At 35.4% G+C, this 16228-nt stretch overlaps 1 protein-coding gene across 3 annotated transcripts in view; it reads right to left on the minus strand.

Moving 5' to 3' along the window:
• The window catches only part of SLC2A9 (solute carrier family 2 member 9), a 382090-nt gene that overhangs the window by 149770 nt on the left and 216092 nt on the right, over positions 1-16228 (minus strand). For all 3 annotated transcript variants that reach the window (XM_056802424.1, XM_007496737.3, XM_001371196.4), the window contains one exon: positions 15606-15716. In XM_056802424.1, coding sequence (XP_056658402.1) covers positions 15606-15716 — 111 coding nt within the window. The remainder of the gene's footprint in view (positions 1-15605; positions 15717-16228) is intronic.

The following is a 16228-nucleotide window of genomic DNA, read 5'->3' on the forward strand; positions in this document are numbered from 1 at the left end:
GTGATAGGTATGATTAATGTGAATAAAGCCATTTGTAGGTTAGTACCCCTTGACCTGCTGGATCATTGTGCTTTTGGTCAGCTTTCACTATCCACCATAATTTCTTGGGAGATGAACAACAAAACATATTCATATCTAGGTATGAGGACTTTAGGTAATTTTGGGATTTTCCTCAATTTACAAGTTCTGTTTTTCTTGTGTTACTTTGAAATGCCTAGTGACACAGCTTGGCTTCTGTTCCAACAAATTCATTCAAGTGTGGCAACTGTAGGACAAGATTCATTATATTGTAGGGCCTTGGAGTATATCTTGTGCTTGAAAAAGGAGGGGTCATGGGCAGTAGTCTTTGGGCTTTTATTCTGTAATTGCAACCTAGGGGGCTTAAAGTAGGATATATATTTATTGATCCTATAAGTATTTGTTCTCATGTCATTTCTCCTGTATTGGGGAGAGAATAATAATCATAACAAGTCCACTAGTGGGGAAAATTTGGGGAAATAAGTCATAAAGGGGGATCAGCAGGGGGCCCTCATTCTGGAATCTGCTTTGCTGACCTTTCTTCCTTGGACCTTGACCTAGTCAAATGGGGGGGGGGGGCATGATGGCCTCTGGCAATTAACAATTGAGGTCTTTGAATTGAGGAAACATTGCCCAGTTGAAAGAGCATGGAACATATACATGAATAAGTATGATGCAAGATAGAATGTCATGGGGGAACAAAAGAGAGATATGGGTAGTGTGCTAAGAAAATCTGACCAGAAAACTTTCAATTAGGAGAGTGAGGGGGGATCTAGGAAGCTTTGTAGAATAGATGGCCCTTGAACTGAGTCTTGAAATAAGAGAAAGATTTCACTAGGCAGAGATAACCTGGAGTCTCCCCAACTTCCTAGATGTGTGACTTCTAGCAAGTCACTTTACTACCCTGAGACTTGGTTTCCTCATCTGAAAAAAATGGCAATAATAATAATCAACCACTTTTCCTTACACAATTGTTATGAGTATAAATGTACTAACAAAATGCATTATTATGCTAGAAACAGGCATCATATATATTTGATAGTAGGAAAAGTGATTTGTTCAGCCATTCTTATTTCACTCAAGTATATGCAATGCCTGTCTCTGCATTGAATGGAATAGCTCAGTAATGTGAAAAATCTTGGCCCCCAAACCTTTCTCTTTATTCTACCCTGACAATCAAGGAAGAAATTGTTTTTCATTCTTTTTCCTTTCTTTTCTCTTTCATCCCTTCTTCCTAACTTCATTTCTTTGTTTTGTTTGTTTCTTTGTTTCTTTTTTTCTTTCTTTCTTCCTTTCTTCCTTATTTTTTTAACATGCCTGGACAATTTCTTTGTTTCCCTACTTCAATCTCCTTACATAAACATAATCTGCCTCCCACTTGAATCAAGGAGTTGAAATAGCCTGGATTTGAAATCAGAGAAAACAGATTCAGACTCTGACTCCATCATTTATTCCCCATGTAGTAATAAGCCAGGCACTGCTTCTTTGGCTCTCATTTCCTGATAGATAATGAAAAGTTGAGAAAGATTAGGGATTCTTGACCTGGGGTTCATGGATCCCCAAGGGTTTACTGGATAGATTTTGGGGGGGATCCATGAACTTGGATAGGGGAAAATGCATTGTTATTTTCAGCAAATTTTGGTTTCCTTTGCAATTCTATATATTTTAATAGATGCATTTAAAATATTATTTTGGGGATAGCTAATGACTCAGTGGAGAAAGAGGCAGGCCTAAAGATGGGCAGTCCTGGGTTTAAATTTGACCTTGGACACTTCCTAGCTGTGTGACTTTAGGCATGTCATTTAACCCCAATTGCCTAGCCCTTATCACTCTTCTGCCTTTGAACCAATACATAGTATTGATTTTATGACAGGATAACAGGTTAGGGTATGTGTGTGTGTGTGTGTGTGTGTGTGTGTGTATGCACATGCATATTTTTTCCAAGGAGTATATAGGCTTTGCTAGACTGCCAAAGGGATCTGTTACACAAAATAGATTAAGAACCCCTGAACTAAATGACATCTAATGTCCATTCATGTTCTACATCCTATGATACTATTACTTCTTTCTAATAGAGGATATCCAGTGACTTTGCAAACTTTGTGAAGTTCATTATATCCAACCTCCTCACTTTACTGATATGGAAACTGAGGCCCAGAAAGGTCTTTGATACTTCAATAATGCTCTCCTCTGACTTCCTAATCAATCTGACCAGCTTTCATTTCCCTGTTTCCCAGACCAGGGCCATCATTAAGCTTGCTGTTCTGGTGGTGCTAATTGTGTTTGCTGTTCACTTTGCCTTGGCAGCACTAATTTCCCCAAGGATGCTGCTGGTTTTCTAGGGAGTCTTTTTCTGTTGTCTTTATTGGGCTGTAATACATAAGTTCCAGTTCTTCAAACTTAATCACCAGATCCTCTGGAATGAAGGTATTTATATGCCAAGCCAAGGAAGCCATGGTAATTACTTTTTCCCTGAGGGATCCTTCTATTTCCATTATATGGTAAACAGTGATCTCTTAACCACACATAATCTGAATTTTCTGTTCCCTTGAAATGCCTATAATGATTCATATAATCTGTATTGGACAAAATCAATGCCCAGTAAATTATTTCAGACCTGACTGTATTCTGTGGAGGTCTTCTGTTTAATGTGCATAGAACTTAAGAGCTGAATCCCACCTTCTTATTTTATAGAGGTGGAAATTGAGGACCAAGAAGGTTTCAAAATACTTGTCCATTAAAGAACTGGAAATTAAAGGGGGTGTCCATCAACTAGGAAACAGAGAAATAAATTACAATGTGTGAATGTAATTGAATACTATTACATTTTAAGAAGTGATGAAAGGGATAATTTTGGAAGAATTTAGGAATATTTGTAGAGAATAATACAGAGGACATGGAGAAAACCTGGAAAATAATTTATCCTAGAAAAATACTGTAAATATGAACAACCTTGAAAGATTTAAGAATTCTGATTAATGCAATGACCAATGGTGATTCCAAAGACCCAGTGATTAAGAATGCTATCCACCTCTTCTTAGAGGTGTGATGGAATAAGGATAAAGCAAAAGACATATTTTGGACTATAACAAATATGGGAATTTGTTTTGTTTAATCTGTATTTTTTAACAAGTATTTTGTTTTTCCTTATTTTTTTTCCTGTGATAGGGAAAGGGTGTTGTGCAACAAACTGAGTAATGCATACATCAGAGTGATCGACAGGAGCACGTGACTGAGAGTCACATGGGAGCCTAAGATTGGAGATGATTTATGTTCCCTAAGAGATATGCAGGTGGTTACATAGAATGAGGTGCATAAGGTTAGAATGCACAAAAGATTTTCCCCAGAGGACCTTGAATCCATCAAAAGGAGAACCCCAAATTTTAGTGATGAGCCAAATAAAGTGATTAAGGAAATGCATAGGGCAATTGAATTATATGATCCTGATTTTAATTATTTTGCCCTATTAACAAAAGAGGTTCTAACTAAGAGAGAGAGGAATAAGTTTATAGAGGAGACAAGAACAGATCCTCTGTTACAATCTTGGCTGGAGAACTTAAAGCTGGATACTGCAGAGGATGGGGTTTATGATATGTTAATTGAAACAAGAGATGCAATCATAGATGTTATGGGGATATATACTAAAAGGCACAATGCTTGGTCAAAGTTTGAGGCCATCTAACAAAAGGTTTCTGAAGCTCCTGAGGTTTTCCTGAAAAGGATACGGAGGCAGCTGAAACTCTCATAGGGATGGACGCACTTGAAGAAAGCACCATTACCTACATCAAATGGGTCTTTGTGAAGAATGCAGTCCCAAGGTCAGACAATTTTTTAAGTCAAATTACCCCAATTGGGAAGAACTCCATCTTGACGAATTAAGGAGGAGGGCCATTTAATTGACAAATGATCCAGATAAAAAATCTGATGATAGAGATTCCATTGTTGAGGACTTGAAAAGAAAATTAAGGGAAGCTGAAATGAAAGCTAAAGAAAGTGAAATTAAGGAAATAAAGGCTGTGGCTGCTTTGAGATCTGTACAGCCAGAGTATAATAACTATAAGCCTAGTGAAAGGAGATCAGATCCTAGTCACTGTTTCCTTTGTGATTGTGTCGGTCATCTGTACTGAGGCTGTAGATTCAGAAATCAAGTTAGAAGACAATTAAATAGGAATAATAGTTTTAATAGACAATACAATAATTGGAGGAATAATTATAATTATAATAATAACAACAGATGGAACAATAATAATAATAATCAAAGTTGATATGCAAATCAATGCCAGAATGCCTGTTGCCAGGGACAACTGTGACAAGGAAATCACTTTAAAAGACTGATATATATTAATTTAGGTCGCCAAGGAATTCAGCTATGTAATTCCTTAATGAAAACTCAAGTCAGCAGTCAACCTTTTATGGAGTTTAATTACAAACAGGAGGAAGAAAGGTATGAGAGAGAGAGAGAGAGAGAGAGAGAGAGAGAGAGAGAGAGAGAGAGAGAGAGAGAGAAAGGGGAGAGAAGGGAATAGGGCTTAAATACCCCCTCTGTTTAGGCTGGGCCAAAAGGCCCAAGCCCTTAGATAGCTGAGGCAAAGAAAAGAGATCAGTCCCTATCACTCACGTGACCAAAATGGAGAAACAGTCTCAGCAGCCTCCACCTCCAGCCTCCTTCAGAGCAAAACTTCTCAGAGCACAACCTCTCAGAGCAAAACCTCTCGAACCTCTTCAGTCCTCAGACCCCGCTATCTTTAAGGAAACCATGTCAGTTCCCTCCCCTCAGTTCTCACATCTACCAATCACTGTCGATGTCTCCCCTGTGCCAATGGTGGCTCTAGCTTAACCCAGGACCGCCCAGAGGTCTGCCCCTTTGCACATGTCTGTTGAAGGTCATATTCTCAAATAATCAAATTTTGATCTATGCTGCAGCCCTTCCTAAATCCTGTTAGGACTGAGTAGGATGGAGATTGTAAGTTCCAAGACCTGGTTCTGTCATTCCAAGTATCTCTATTGTATCAATTCTAAAATCAATCACGACTCAAAGAGCTTCCTGTTCTATGCTTAAGCATAGGTCAAAGCCCTTTCCATTGTTTAGCAAAAGGTTTCTGTCCTAAAGTAGTCTTAGGTAGGGTGGAGCAGGGACACTCCCATAGCTAGGAGCCCCCACACTCAAGTAGAGTTCTCACCATCTGCTAGGGAATTTTTTTAAGTAGAAGATTCCCCAATGGGGGAAACCCTAACATTCATAAATCTGAGAAATTTTTACAAACCCCAGATTTCAGTACTATGCAGTCAAGGGCAAACTCTAGCAATAGATCAAAATACAGCAAAGTCGTAACGGGTGACCAGAGTAAGGGTACAAGTGCCTTATAAAGGTTTCCCCTAAGACATATGAAAATGAATCAAGAAATGAGTGTGTTATAAATGAAATGAGTTGAGAATAAATGAAATTGAGAGTAATGAAATAAAAAAGATGGTGATACAAATGAATTAATTGAATCAAAGGAGTATATAATTAGTGTAAATAATTGTACAGAGAAAGAACATTGTAATATAAATTTAATAGAAAATACTAATGGATGTATAATAAGAGAAATTAATGAAAAATATAAACTAAATAATAATAATAATGAAATTATAAATGGGAAGATGATACTAAGATGGAAAATTTAAGGACCAATGAGAGTAATATAAAGCTGATGATACAAAATCCTGGGAAAGTCGTGTAATCCAAGCAGATATAGACATGGATAGGAAATGACCGAGCTTTGTACTTATGTTACTGTGCTTGCACCAATACTTGAAACCTTCCAACCTACAAATAGCACTGAATTCTATGTTTCTGTAACTATAGGATCAGATATATGCTCTTTTGGTGGATACTGGAGCCAGTAAATCAGTTTTGCAACTGATTGTAAAGCTGTTGGTACTATGGAAGTGATTGGAGCTACTGGAAAACCAGAGAGTAGCAAAATTACAACCTAAAATGATAACTCTAGGTCTACTATTTGTGGAACACACATTTCTTTGTATGCCTGAATGTCCAATGAACTTTCTCAAGAGGGACTGGTTTTGTAAATTATGAGCAATGAATCAGTGTACTGACAGTGGGGATATATCATTACAACTCCCAGAAGACTCTCTGAAACCTTTGCCATTGCTGTTCTTAGATTCAGTCAGTGCAGAGAATGAGTTGGATTTCATCTATCCTATTCCTGAGGATATACCAGAAGACTTATTGTCAAAGTCTTCCACAGATGTAGGTCTATTGAAATCAGTTACTGCAGTAACAGTGAGAACCAAAGAAAGACCAGTTCCTTGTGTTCCTCAATACCCTTTGAGTAAAGAAGCTATAGACGGAATAAGACCTATTATTGATAGTACCAAGACCAGCAGCTATAATCTCATCTATTCTAAGTCAAGCAAGATATTTCATTGTGGTAGATTTATGATCAGCATTTTTCTCTATACCAATTCACGAAGATTCTCAAAAGATCTTTGCTTTCACATGGGAGAAAACAAAATGACATGGACTCTTCTTCCACAAGGTTTCTGTGATAGCCCAAGTCAATTCTCTCAACTTTTAAACAGAGGCCTTAAAACAATAACATTCAAGGAAAGTAAAATAGTATATTTTGTATATGATATCCTCCTAGCATCTCCATCTGCTAAAGTGTGTTTAAGAGATAACAAGATTCTTTTGATTGAATTATAAAACATGGACATAAAATCATTAAGGCAAAACTTTAGTGGGTTTTGCCTCGCATTGAATATCTTGGCTTTATGTTGTCAGAGGGTTCCAGAAGTATCACTAAGAAAAGAATAGCTGATATCTAGAAACTAAGTGCACCTAAGACCAAGAAGCAATTCAGAGGTATTCTTGGAACAACTGATTTTTGTAGATAATGGGTACCTGGGGATAGTGAAATTACTAAATGTTTAACAGATCTAAACAGGAATTCAGAACAAGAGCCTCTGAAACTCAAACATGAGCATCTGCAAGCCTTAAGTAAGCTTGAAAGGAAGTGATTTTATCTGCACCAGCTCTTCAAATCCCAGGCTATACCTAACCTTTTCAGTTATTTGTGAATGAGACAAAAGGAATTGCATCTGGTATACTGACATAGACTTTAGGACAAAGTTATCATCCAGTTGGATACTATAGTTGTCAGCTAGATCCAATTGCTGCTGGTAAGGTTCCTTGTTTAAGGGGTGTAGCTGCTGCAGCTGTGTTAGTTCAGAAGTCATTAGACTTAATTTTGAGATATCCATTGACGGTGTTCTGTTCACATCAAATAGAAGCACTAATGAAGAAATTTCATACTCAAGCATATTCAGACCAATAATTATCCAAGTATGAGATTATACTTCTAGGTAGTGAAAACATTGAGTTGAAAAGACGTAGTATATTAAATCCAGCTACACTTCTTCCTGATTTACCAAAGAGCAGTGAACCATTACATGAATGTGAAGAAGTAGTAGATCTAGTGGATATGCCAAGGACAGATTTAAAAGACACTCCTATCAAAAATCCAGATTTGGTTTTATTCACAGATGGTTCTTCATATTTGTATAATGGAATTCCATGTACAGGTACTACAGTTGTCACAGAATTTGAGACACTGTGGTATGGATCATTACCTAGTAATATTAGTGCTCAATGTGCAGAGTTGGTTGCATTAAAGCAAGCATGTCTTCTGGCTGATGGTAAAAGTGCAAATGTGTATACAGACTCTCATTAGGCTTTTTCAGGGTGTCATGCTACAGGAAAGATCTGGAAACAATATGGTTTTATTAGTGCATTGGGAAAACCAATTGCTCATGCAGAAATAATAACTGAGTTGTTGGATGCTATCCAGAAACCTAAAATAGCTAGTGGTAATCCATTGTAGAAGTCATACTAATAGAAGAGATTCAGTTGCTAAAGGAAATCATAGAGCTGATATAACTGTGAAATTTGATGCCAGAAATTCCATTTTACCTTATGAACTTATCAACTATAGAATCTGATGATCTAGAAAAAGCTTATGTAGACTCAGAAATACAAAAATGGAAGGAGATGTTTGGAGCAAGAAAAGAACATGGTATATGGTTAACAGATACAGGAAAGCTGCTATTACCAAAAGACCTGTATACCTCTGTGTCAAGCCATTCACATAAAAGGTCATTTTGGTTCTCAAGCTATAATTGACACTGTAAAGAGACAATGGGTTGCTCCTGGAATAAGTACTGTAGCAAATAAGATCTGCTCAAGCTGTTCTATCTGCCAAAAATTCAATCAAGAGGCATTCAGACAGAACGGTTTAGGTGATAGAACTTTAGCATATTGTCCATTTGAGAGTCTGCAGATTGATTACATCAGCATATCAAAGCTGGAAGATACAAATTTTGCTTGATAATAATTGATAGATTAATCAAATGTCCTGAAGCTTTTCCATCAAATACAAATATAGTTAGCTTTGTGGTGAAAGTATTGATTAAGGAAATTATACCTAGATTTGGAGTACCACTAACAATAGACTCTTATAAAGGATTACATTTCACTCATGACATTCTGAAAAGAGTATGAAAATCTAGGAATAACACCAAAATATCATATTCCTTATCATCCACAAAGTTCAGGGCAAGTAGAGCATGTAAATAAGGAACTAAAGACTATGGCGGGGAAGCTCTGCGCTGAAACTCATCTCAAATGGCCAGAGTTTCTTCCCATAGCTTTGTTTTACCTATATGTATGAGAGCAAGAGCAGATTTACATATATCATCCTATGAAATGCTCTTTGGACATGCTCCATTACAAACAAAAACTTGTAAGACAGTCTATACATCTCTCTTAGGAGGAGATTGTCAACTTGCTTCTTACTTAAGTGCTTTACAACAAAGACTAAAAGAATTACATGATATGGGAGTATTAATTCAAACTGGTCCTTTGGATTATTCTCTTCATAATTACAAATGAGGAGATATGGTATATGTAAAAAAATTTGCTAAAACATCAGCAACACAAGAAAGTTGGTTAGGTCCTTATATTATTGTGTTAGTTTCTCCATCTTCAGTAAAGTTTTGTGTTTTTTTAAGAATCATGGTATCATTGTTCACCTATAAAATGGTATAAATAATGAACATGTACAAATCATCGAAGAAGAAGAAAATGAAGAAGAGATTACAAAAAGATAGAATCATCAGTCAAATTGAGTCTGCAGGAAAAAAATATCAGTAAGGAGAGCACCTTTCCTGTGGAAGAGGATAGAAGAGGACAATGCAGATGAAGAGGAGAATTTAGGAATTAATGGACATTGTTAAAAGACTGAAATTTTATAAATTTTAAAGACTTTGTGAAATTTGTAATGAAGAACATTACAAGATAAATGGACTAATGAATTGATACTTTGTGGTAATGTATTACAGTACAAAATAACATAGCATTTAATACAAACACAAATATATTTACTATTATGGAATTGTGGAAGAATATTCAAGAGGAGGTGAGAAGAGTAAGAAAGATCCAAAGTAGGGGTAAGTATGTTGCATACAACAGTAACATAAAACTTACATAGCAGTAACACTGACATTAAAATAGCAAAAGAACATGACAGCAAAAGTAACAATATAACAAAACATACACACAAAACATAAACATAGTTAGGTTACATTGAATCACTACTTAAATGAGTGAAACAATGTATACTTAGGGTACTAACAATGTTATGATCAGCTATTGATATGTTATTTACTAACAAAATATAGTTACAAACTTAGATTTAGTTTAAGTATAGAAATCTAGTTAGAAGAATTTTGAAGATAGGGATTAATTAGGTAGGATTAAGTAAATAAGATAAGAAAATTAAATACTGACTTGTACTACATCATACATTACACAACACAAACAACATATGACATCACATATCAAACAAAATTGTAAATAAATATGTAAATATATGTAAATAGGGTATATAATAGGACTGTAAATTAATTGTGTTATAGTGTATGTATATATGTAAAATATCTGTAAATATGAAGTGTACATAAGTGTATATATGTGCATATGTATAAATACATGTATATATTGCATGTATGTACTATATATGTGTAAATTATATACATGGCTCACTTATATTTATTGTTAACATGTATTTGCATAACTGCATTTAATGTTTGGTTTGATTATCAGTGTAAAACTTATGTAATGTTGTGTTTATTGTAATTTTCAAAAAAATTTTTTATCTAAGTTTAATGTTAATGTACTGCAATAATAGTACAATTTTCTGTATTAGCTGATAAGAGTATTTTAAGTTTGATGTCTGCATGGAAGTTATGTTCATCTTTTGTTTGATGTTATTTGCTCTTTTGATTTTGCTTCTGTTTGACATTTGTACTTGTTCATTATTTAATCCCTTTTCCTTTTTTCTTGTTAAAATTCCCTAGAATAGGTTAATATTAGTTAGACTAAGATAGTTGAGTGTAGGTTATTTGTTATTTTGGGTAGATTTCTTAGTTTAGGTAATTGGTAAGTATTTTAGATTGTGCACAAATACAATTTCATGCAAAAGGAGGGAATGTGATAGGGAAAGGACGTTATGCAACAAACTGAGTAATGCAGTGATTGACAGGAGCATGTGACTGAGAGAGTCACATGGGAGCCTAAGGCTGGAGATCTGGGGAAAGGTTCTAAAGCCCCAACTGTCTGGGTACTTCTATCCTGAAGTACCTTGGTTGGAGGTTTGAAAAACAGGTTTCTGGCTTGTCCTGATACCAACTGAAGAGAGGAATCTTTGAAATAGCTGCTGGCAGCTTGAGCACAAGATTGAGGACACACTTCAGCTCTGGACCTGTTTGGACAGTTGTCAACTGAAGATCCTGGCCCATTTGATTGGACTCCATTTGTGAGATTTGGTTATTGGGGAAAATTACTGTTTAGCTTAGAATAAGATAGGTTTAGATAGATTTACAGAAATTAGAGGTTTAGATAACTTGTAATAATTCACCTAACCCCTTTTCCTTTCTCCTCTTCCCAACCAATAAATCTGGATTTTTTTATATGTTTCCCTCTTGTTTATTACCCACCAAATTCCTATTATAACCCCCCATCCCCAGTGAATGGGGAGATAGGAAGGGGGAATTAATGATTACAAACTGAAAAAATAAAATTAAGGCTGCATGTATTAAAAAAAAGGGGGGGGGGACTTGCTCAAACTCACACAAGAAGGAAGTAAGATGACAAAGACTTTCTGTTTGAGGTTCTTAGATGAACTCAGCTACTGATAAAGCATGCAGGTATTTTTGACATGCTCCATCTTCAGCGGCAGAAAGTTAAAATCATATAAAACAGTTCCCAAGCCTTGGGCCAGAAGACAGATTTAGGAAAAATTAATGGAAATTATAAAGAGGCAAACATAGCTTTGTTGTATGTGAAAAAATTCCTAAAAATTATAACTATCCAAAAGTGTGTTGTTGCCTCAGGAGGTGGTCAGTTCCCCAATATAAAACCAAGAAAAACTGGATGTGCTGTAAGAAATGATAAGAAAAATGATTTCAGAAAAAGCTGGAAAGATTCACAGGAATGGATACAGAGCAAAATAAATGGAACTGGAAGGACATTGTACATAATAATAGCAATACTGAACATTTGTTATCTATGAAAACTTAGCTACTCTTAGCAATGCGAAGATCGAAGATGGGGACAATCCTGAAAGACTTAGGACAGGGAATGCTATCCAACTCCAGAGAAAAAAACTGTTGAAGTTGTCTTTCACATCAGTGTATTTATAGTTTTATTTTGGGGTTTGGGCTATGCATGAGTTTCCTCTTATGACAATGGTCAATATAGAAGTGTGTTTTGCATGACAGTAAAAATAGAATTTACCAAACAAAAGAAAAATCGGATGGATGGCATTTAGGTGTGTTGTAGAGATTTCTTCATCCCGCCCCCAACACACACACACATATAGATTAGGCTAGAAAGTCATTGAATTCCTTTATAATTCTGAAGTTTTTTAAATATGAAAGAGATATAGAAGAAGAATTGTGAAAAACTAAAATCAGGAAACAGGAGAGAAGAATATGTGTGCGTGAAGCTTGGGGAAGAGGCTGGCTCAGTATCACAGCTAATATCAGAGTGAGAATTTGAATTGAGGTCCTTTGACTCCATGAAATTTTTTTTCTTTTTTCACTACCCTATGTTCTCTTGTATATTTTGATGTATCTTGTATCATTCTATGATTCTTTATATCTTATTCTTTAATTCATGTGTTCTTAACCTTTTTTACGTCAGATCCCTTTATTTGTCTGATAAAAGCCTGTGAACCCTTTCTCAGAATAATGCTTTAAAACATAGCAAATAAAATATATAGGAAGACAAAGGAAACCAATTATATTGAAATATTCAAATAAACAAGTTCATGGATTCCAGATTAAGAAACTCTTAGTATTATATAGGTTACTTGTGACCTGATAAACACAAAATCTGATGATTTTCATTGACTTTAAACTTTCTATAGTAATTGATACAACTGGAGAAATGAATAGAAGAGATCCTGACTTGAAGATAGGTTGCCATTAGAATAAGAAAGTTCTTCCTTGAGCTGAATGCAACTTGACTTGGTAGTCACTCTAACTGGAATTACTTAACCCATTAAAAAATCAGCTTATGTGCAAAATGAGAGATGTATATAGTTTGTCTAATTTCAAAATTCTCTGAATGCCTACCTTCACCTAGAGTGAAGTGTACAGGGAGCTGAGAAATGTAGGTCACATGGATAGCAACAGGGAAGTTAGGGAACTGGTAGCTATGCTGTCACAGGATTCCATGACTTAGATCCTTCTTATAGCTCAGCAGGAAGTAGTCTCCACCTAGACTGAGAATCAGAAGAACCATATTCATATTTCACCATTGACATTGACTAGGGGGACAATGGACACCTCATTTGACAACTCTAAGACTCAGGATTCTTATCTTCAAAATGGATATTAAAATATTTGTGCTCTCTTGTGTATTCTCTACCTCATATAGGAAAAAGTACTTTGCAAACCTGAGAGTGCTATAAGATATTATTGTAATTGGTATTATCAATTAGTGTAAGCATGAATTATTGACTCTCCAAATTAAGTCAATACATTCTGTGATACCTAGTGAACTTCAATGAAAACATGAACACAGGGGATTGTAGCAAATATGTGTGTCTGTTTGCATGTGTTGTTATATATGTATGTATGAAGATACATGCCATAGTATGTTTTCCCTTTTTCTGATTTTAACTCATGATTCTTCTTCATTTCTTCAATAGTTATAGATTTCAGAATTGTAAGGGAATTCAATGGTCATCTAGCCCAACTCATATGTGGGGAGAAAATCTCTACAATATCCAAATTCTTTATGAAAATTTCAAGTTGGTTAATTAGGCAGCAATCACTAGATAATATGGTGTAGAGACATATGAATGTCATTCTGGTTAGCATGTGGCTGGAATTAAGACTCACATTTTTCTGTGAGATCATTGAATGTGATATTTGAAGCTAATCTCTGTCCAGCTCAGGGGTTTTCAAATGGGGCTTGTATCCCTCCAGAGGAACAAAAGAAAATAAGTAGCATTCCTAGAGAAAAAAAATGTGGTTGTAGGAAATATGATAAGGGATTATAGCAGAATTAAAGAGAGAAGGAACACTACAGAACATTTGAAATTTTTGAGATGAGAAATAATTCCCATTGACTAAAATAAAATGAATGAAGTTGGAATATGACATCCTTTTCACAATGAGCTGGAAAATAACAGCAATGGCTTGGGGAATGCCAATCTATCTCTTCTGTAACCAGAAACCCTTAATTTATTCCCAATTAATGAAATTATATAAATTTTGGGGTGCCCTTGAAGAAGTCTATCCCCTTCTTTTGAAACATCCTCACCAAACTGTGATTCTACTGATAATAAAATCTCTGTGAATCAGCATTCTCTTTCCTGTTCTCAATCAAAGCTGGGAGGTAGGGGAAGGGAAGGAGGTGGAAAATGAAATGCCAATATCTCTTTAAAAAACTATATTGATTTTTGACTGCCTTTTTTTTTCTGGTGTCAAAGACTTGGAAACTAATGATATATCCACCAACTGGCAAAAGGCTGAACAAATTGTGGCATGTGATGGTAATCGAATACTATTGTGCTGTAAAAAATAATGAATAGGATGATTCCAGAAAGAGCTGGAAAGATCTACATGAACTGATTCAGAGTGAAATAAGCAGAACCAGGAGAACATTGTACACAGTAACAACAATATTGTGGAATGAACAAATATGATGGATTTAGCTACTCTCAGCAATGTAGTGATCCAGGACAATTCTGAGTGACTTTTGACAATAAATGCTATCCACCTCCAGAGAAAGAATTGTTGGAATAGGAATGCAGAAGAAAACATAATTTTTCACTTGTTTATTTGGATATATGATTTGGGATTTTGATTTTATAAGATTACTCACTTACAAAAATGAATAACATGGAAAGAATTTTTAAAAATTATACTAAGAGTAAAGCTATAGGTTGAAAAGAAACAATAGTCTCTTGCTTATTTGACTATATTCAGATAAACAACTTTATGACATTGAAAAATGTTATGTATAAAATGAAATTTTCCTTTTAAAATATTTTTAACTTCTTATGGGCCTGCACTTATACTGAATAACATATAGGAAAGTTAACTGAAAATCAGTAAAATATAAGGGACAAAAAATATCAAGGAATCCCTGTTGTAGCTCCATTAGTCAGCTAAATATAGCAGAGGAGAGAAAGCAGGCTAGGAGACCACTTCAGAGACTGTTGGAAACCCCCAGATGAGAAATAATAATACATGGACAAGAATGGCAAATGTAGGGAGAAGAGGAAGAAGATGACAGAAGAGATACTAGAAAGCAAGAGTTCTTTAATCTGGGATCCAAGGAATCCATTGATAGACTGAAGAGGTCTGTGAATTTGGATGGAAAAAATACATATTTATTTTCATTAATCTCAAACTGAAATTTAGCATTTCCTTTAGCTATAAATGAAGGTAACAAATCAGTCTGGGGACATGTTCATAGAATACACCAGATTGCCAAAGTAGTCCACAAAAATCTCCTATCGAGGGAGAGAAGCTATAACTTGGCAACTGACAAGATGTGGAATGAGCTGGAGAAAGCAGAGATAACTCTGTAGTTTTAATCCAGCATGACTAAGAGGATTGTGTAAAAAAAAAAAAAAAGATTCCTCAGGATAGACAAAACCTGATTTGGCATTTATCCCAGTACTTGCATATGGAATATACTGAGAATAAGAGAGGGAAATTGAGAAAAACAGGAATAAAAAGGTGGAATTTGTAAATAGGAGAAATCCACTGGGATTTAAAATTATACAAAAGAGATTATTCCTCCCAAATGAAAAGAAATGATAGAAAATTTGTTCTTGTCAATTCCAAGATAACTCTTAATATTCTAAAATGCAAGTCTCTTCGGTATGAAAAGGGCTTGTTAATAGAATACGTTTCCCCCCTCTTTACACACTGAGAAAAACTTGTTTTGTTGCACTCCATAAAATTGTTTCTCATTGCATAACTATAGCTGGCAACATACTTACAGAAAAGATGGCAGCCAAAATCTCAGTGCCCCCAGTAGTCAGAGTTATATATGGAATCTTCTCTGTAGGTATTCCAGCAGTGGAAAAGATATTGTTTGTGTAAAACCAAATCTGTATTAGAAAAGAAAATGGAAGTTTGTGTAAGAGATATTTTCAATGTTCAATTCAAGCACCAGGATCATCTCCTGGAAGCCACAAGAATGAATCAAAATTCTGTGTTAGAAACATTCCTGAAGTAGAAGTCATGCATGTATTCCATTCCTGGCTCTCCTCTTAGCTCATTGTATGATCATGAGCAGTTCAGTTCTCTTCACTTTGCTCTCACAGAAAATGAAGGTAAAAAAAAAATGTATGGGGGGGGGGAGAGACCCAAAGTGGATGGAGTAGTTTCCACTTAGAGATCTTCTGAGTATTCTAATCTCCAGTTAGTGAGAGTCAAGCAGAATCACTTTCTCTCACTGGGCCAGTTGTGCAAACACCTTGGAGACAATTGATGCATAAAGTCAGTATCTCTTTTATTATAAGAGGGGATATGTGATTTTAAAATCTCCATCTTGCTTGGTCTAGCACCCAAAAATTGTGCACATCCACACTATACGGGCATGAGCTAGTCAATGGCAAAT

The sequence above is a fragment of the Monodelphis domestica genome, chromosome 6 (assembly GCF_027887165.1).
Source record: "Monodelphis domestica isolate mMonDom1 chromosome 6, mMonDom1.pri, whole genome shotgun sequence".
In the NCBI taxonomy this organism is placed as follows: domain Eukaryota; kingdom Metazoa; phylum Chordata; class Mammalia; order Didelphimorphia; family Didelphidae; genus Monodelphis; species Monodelphis domestica.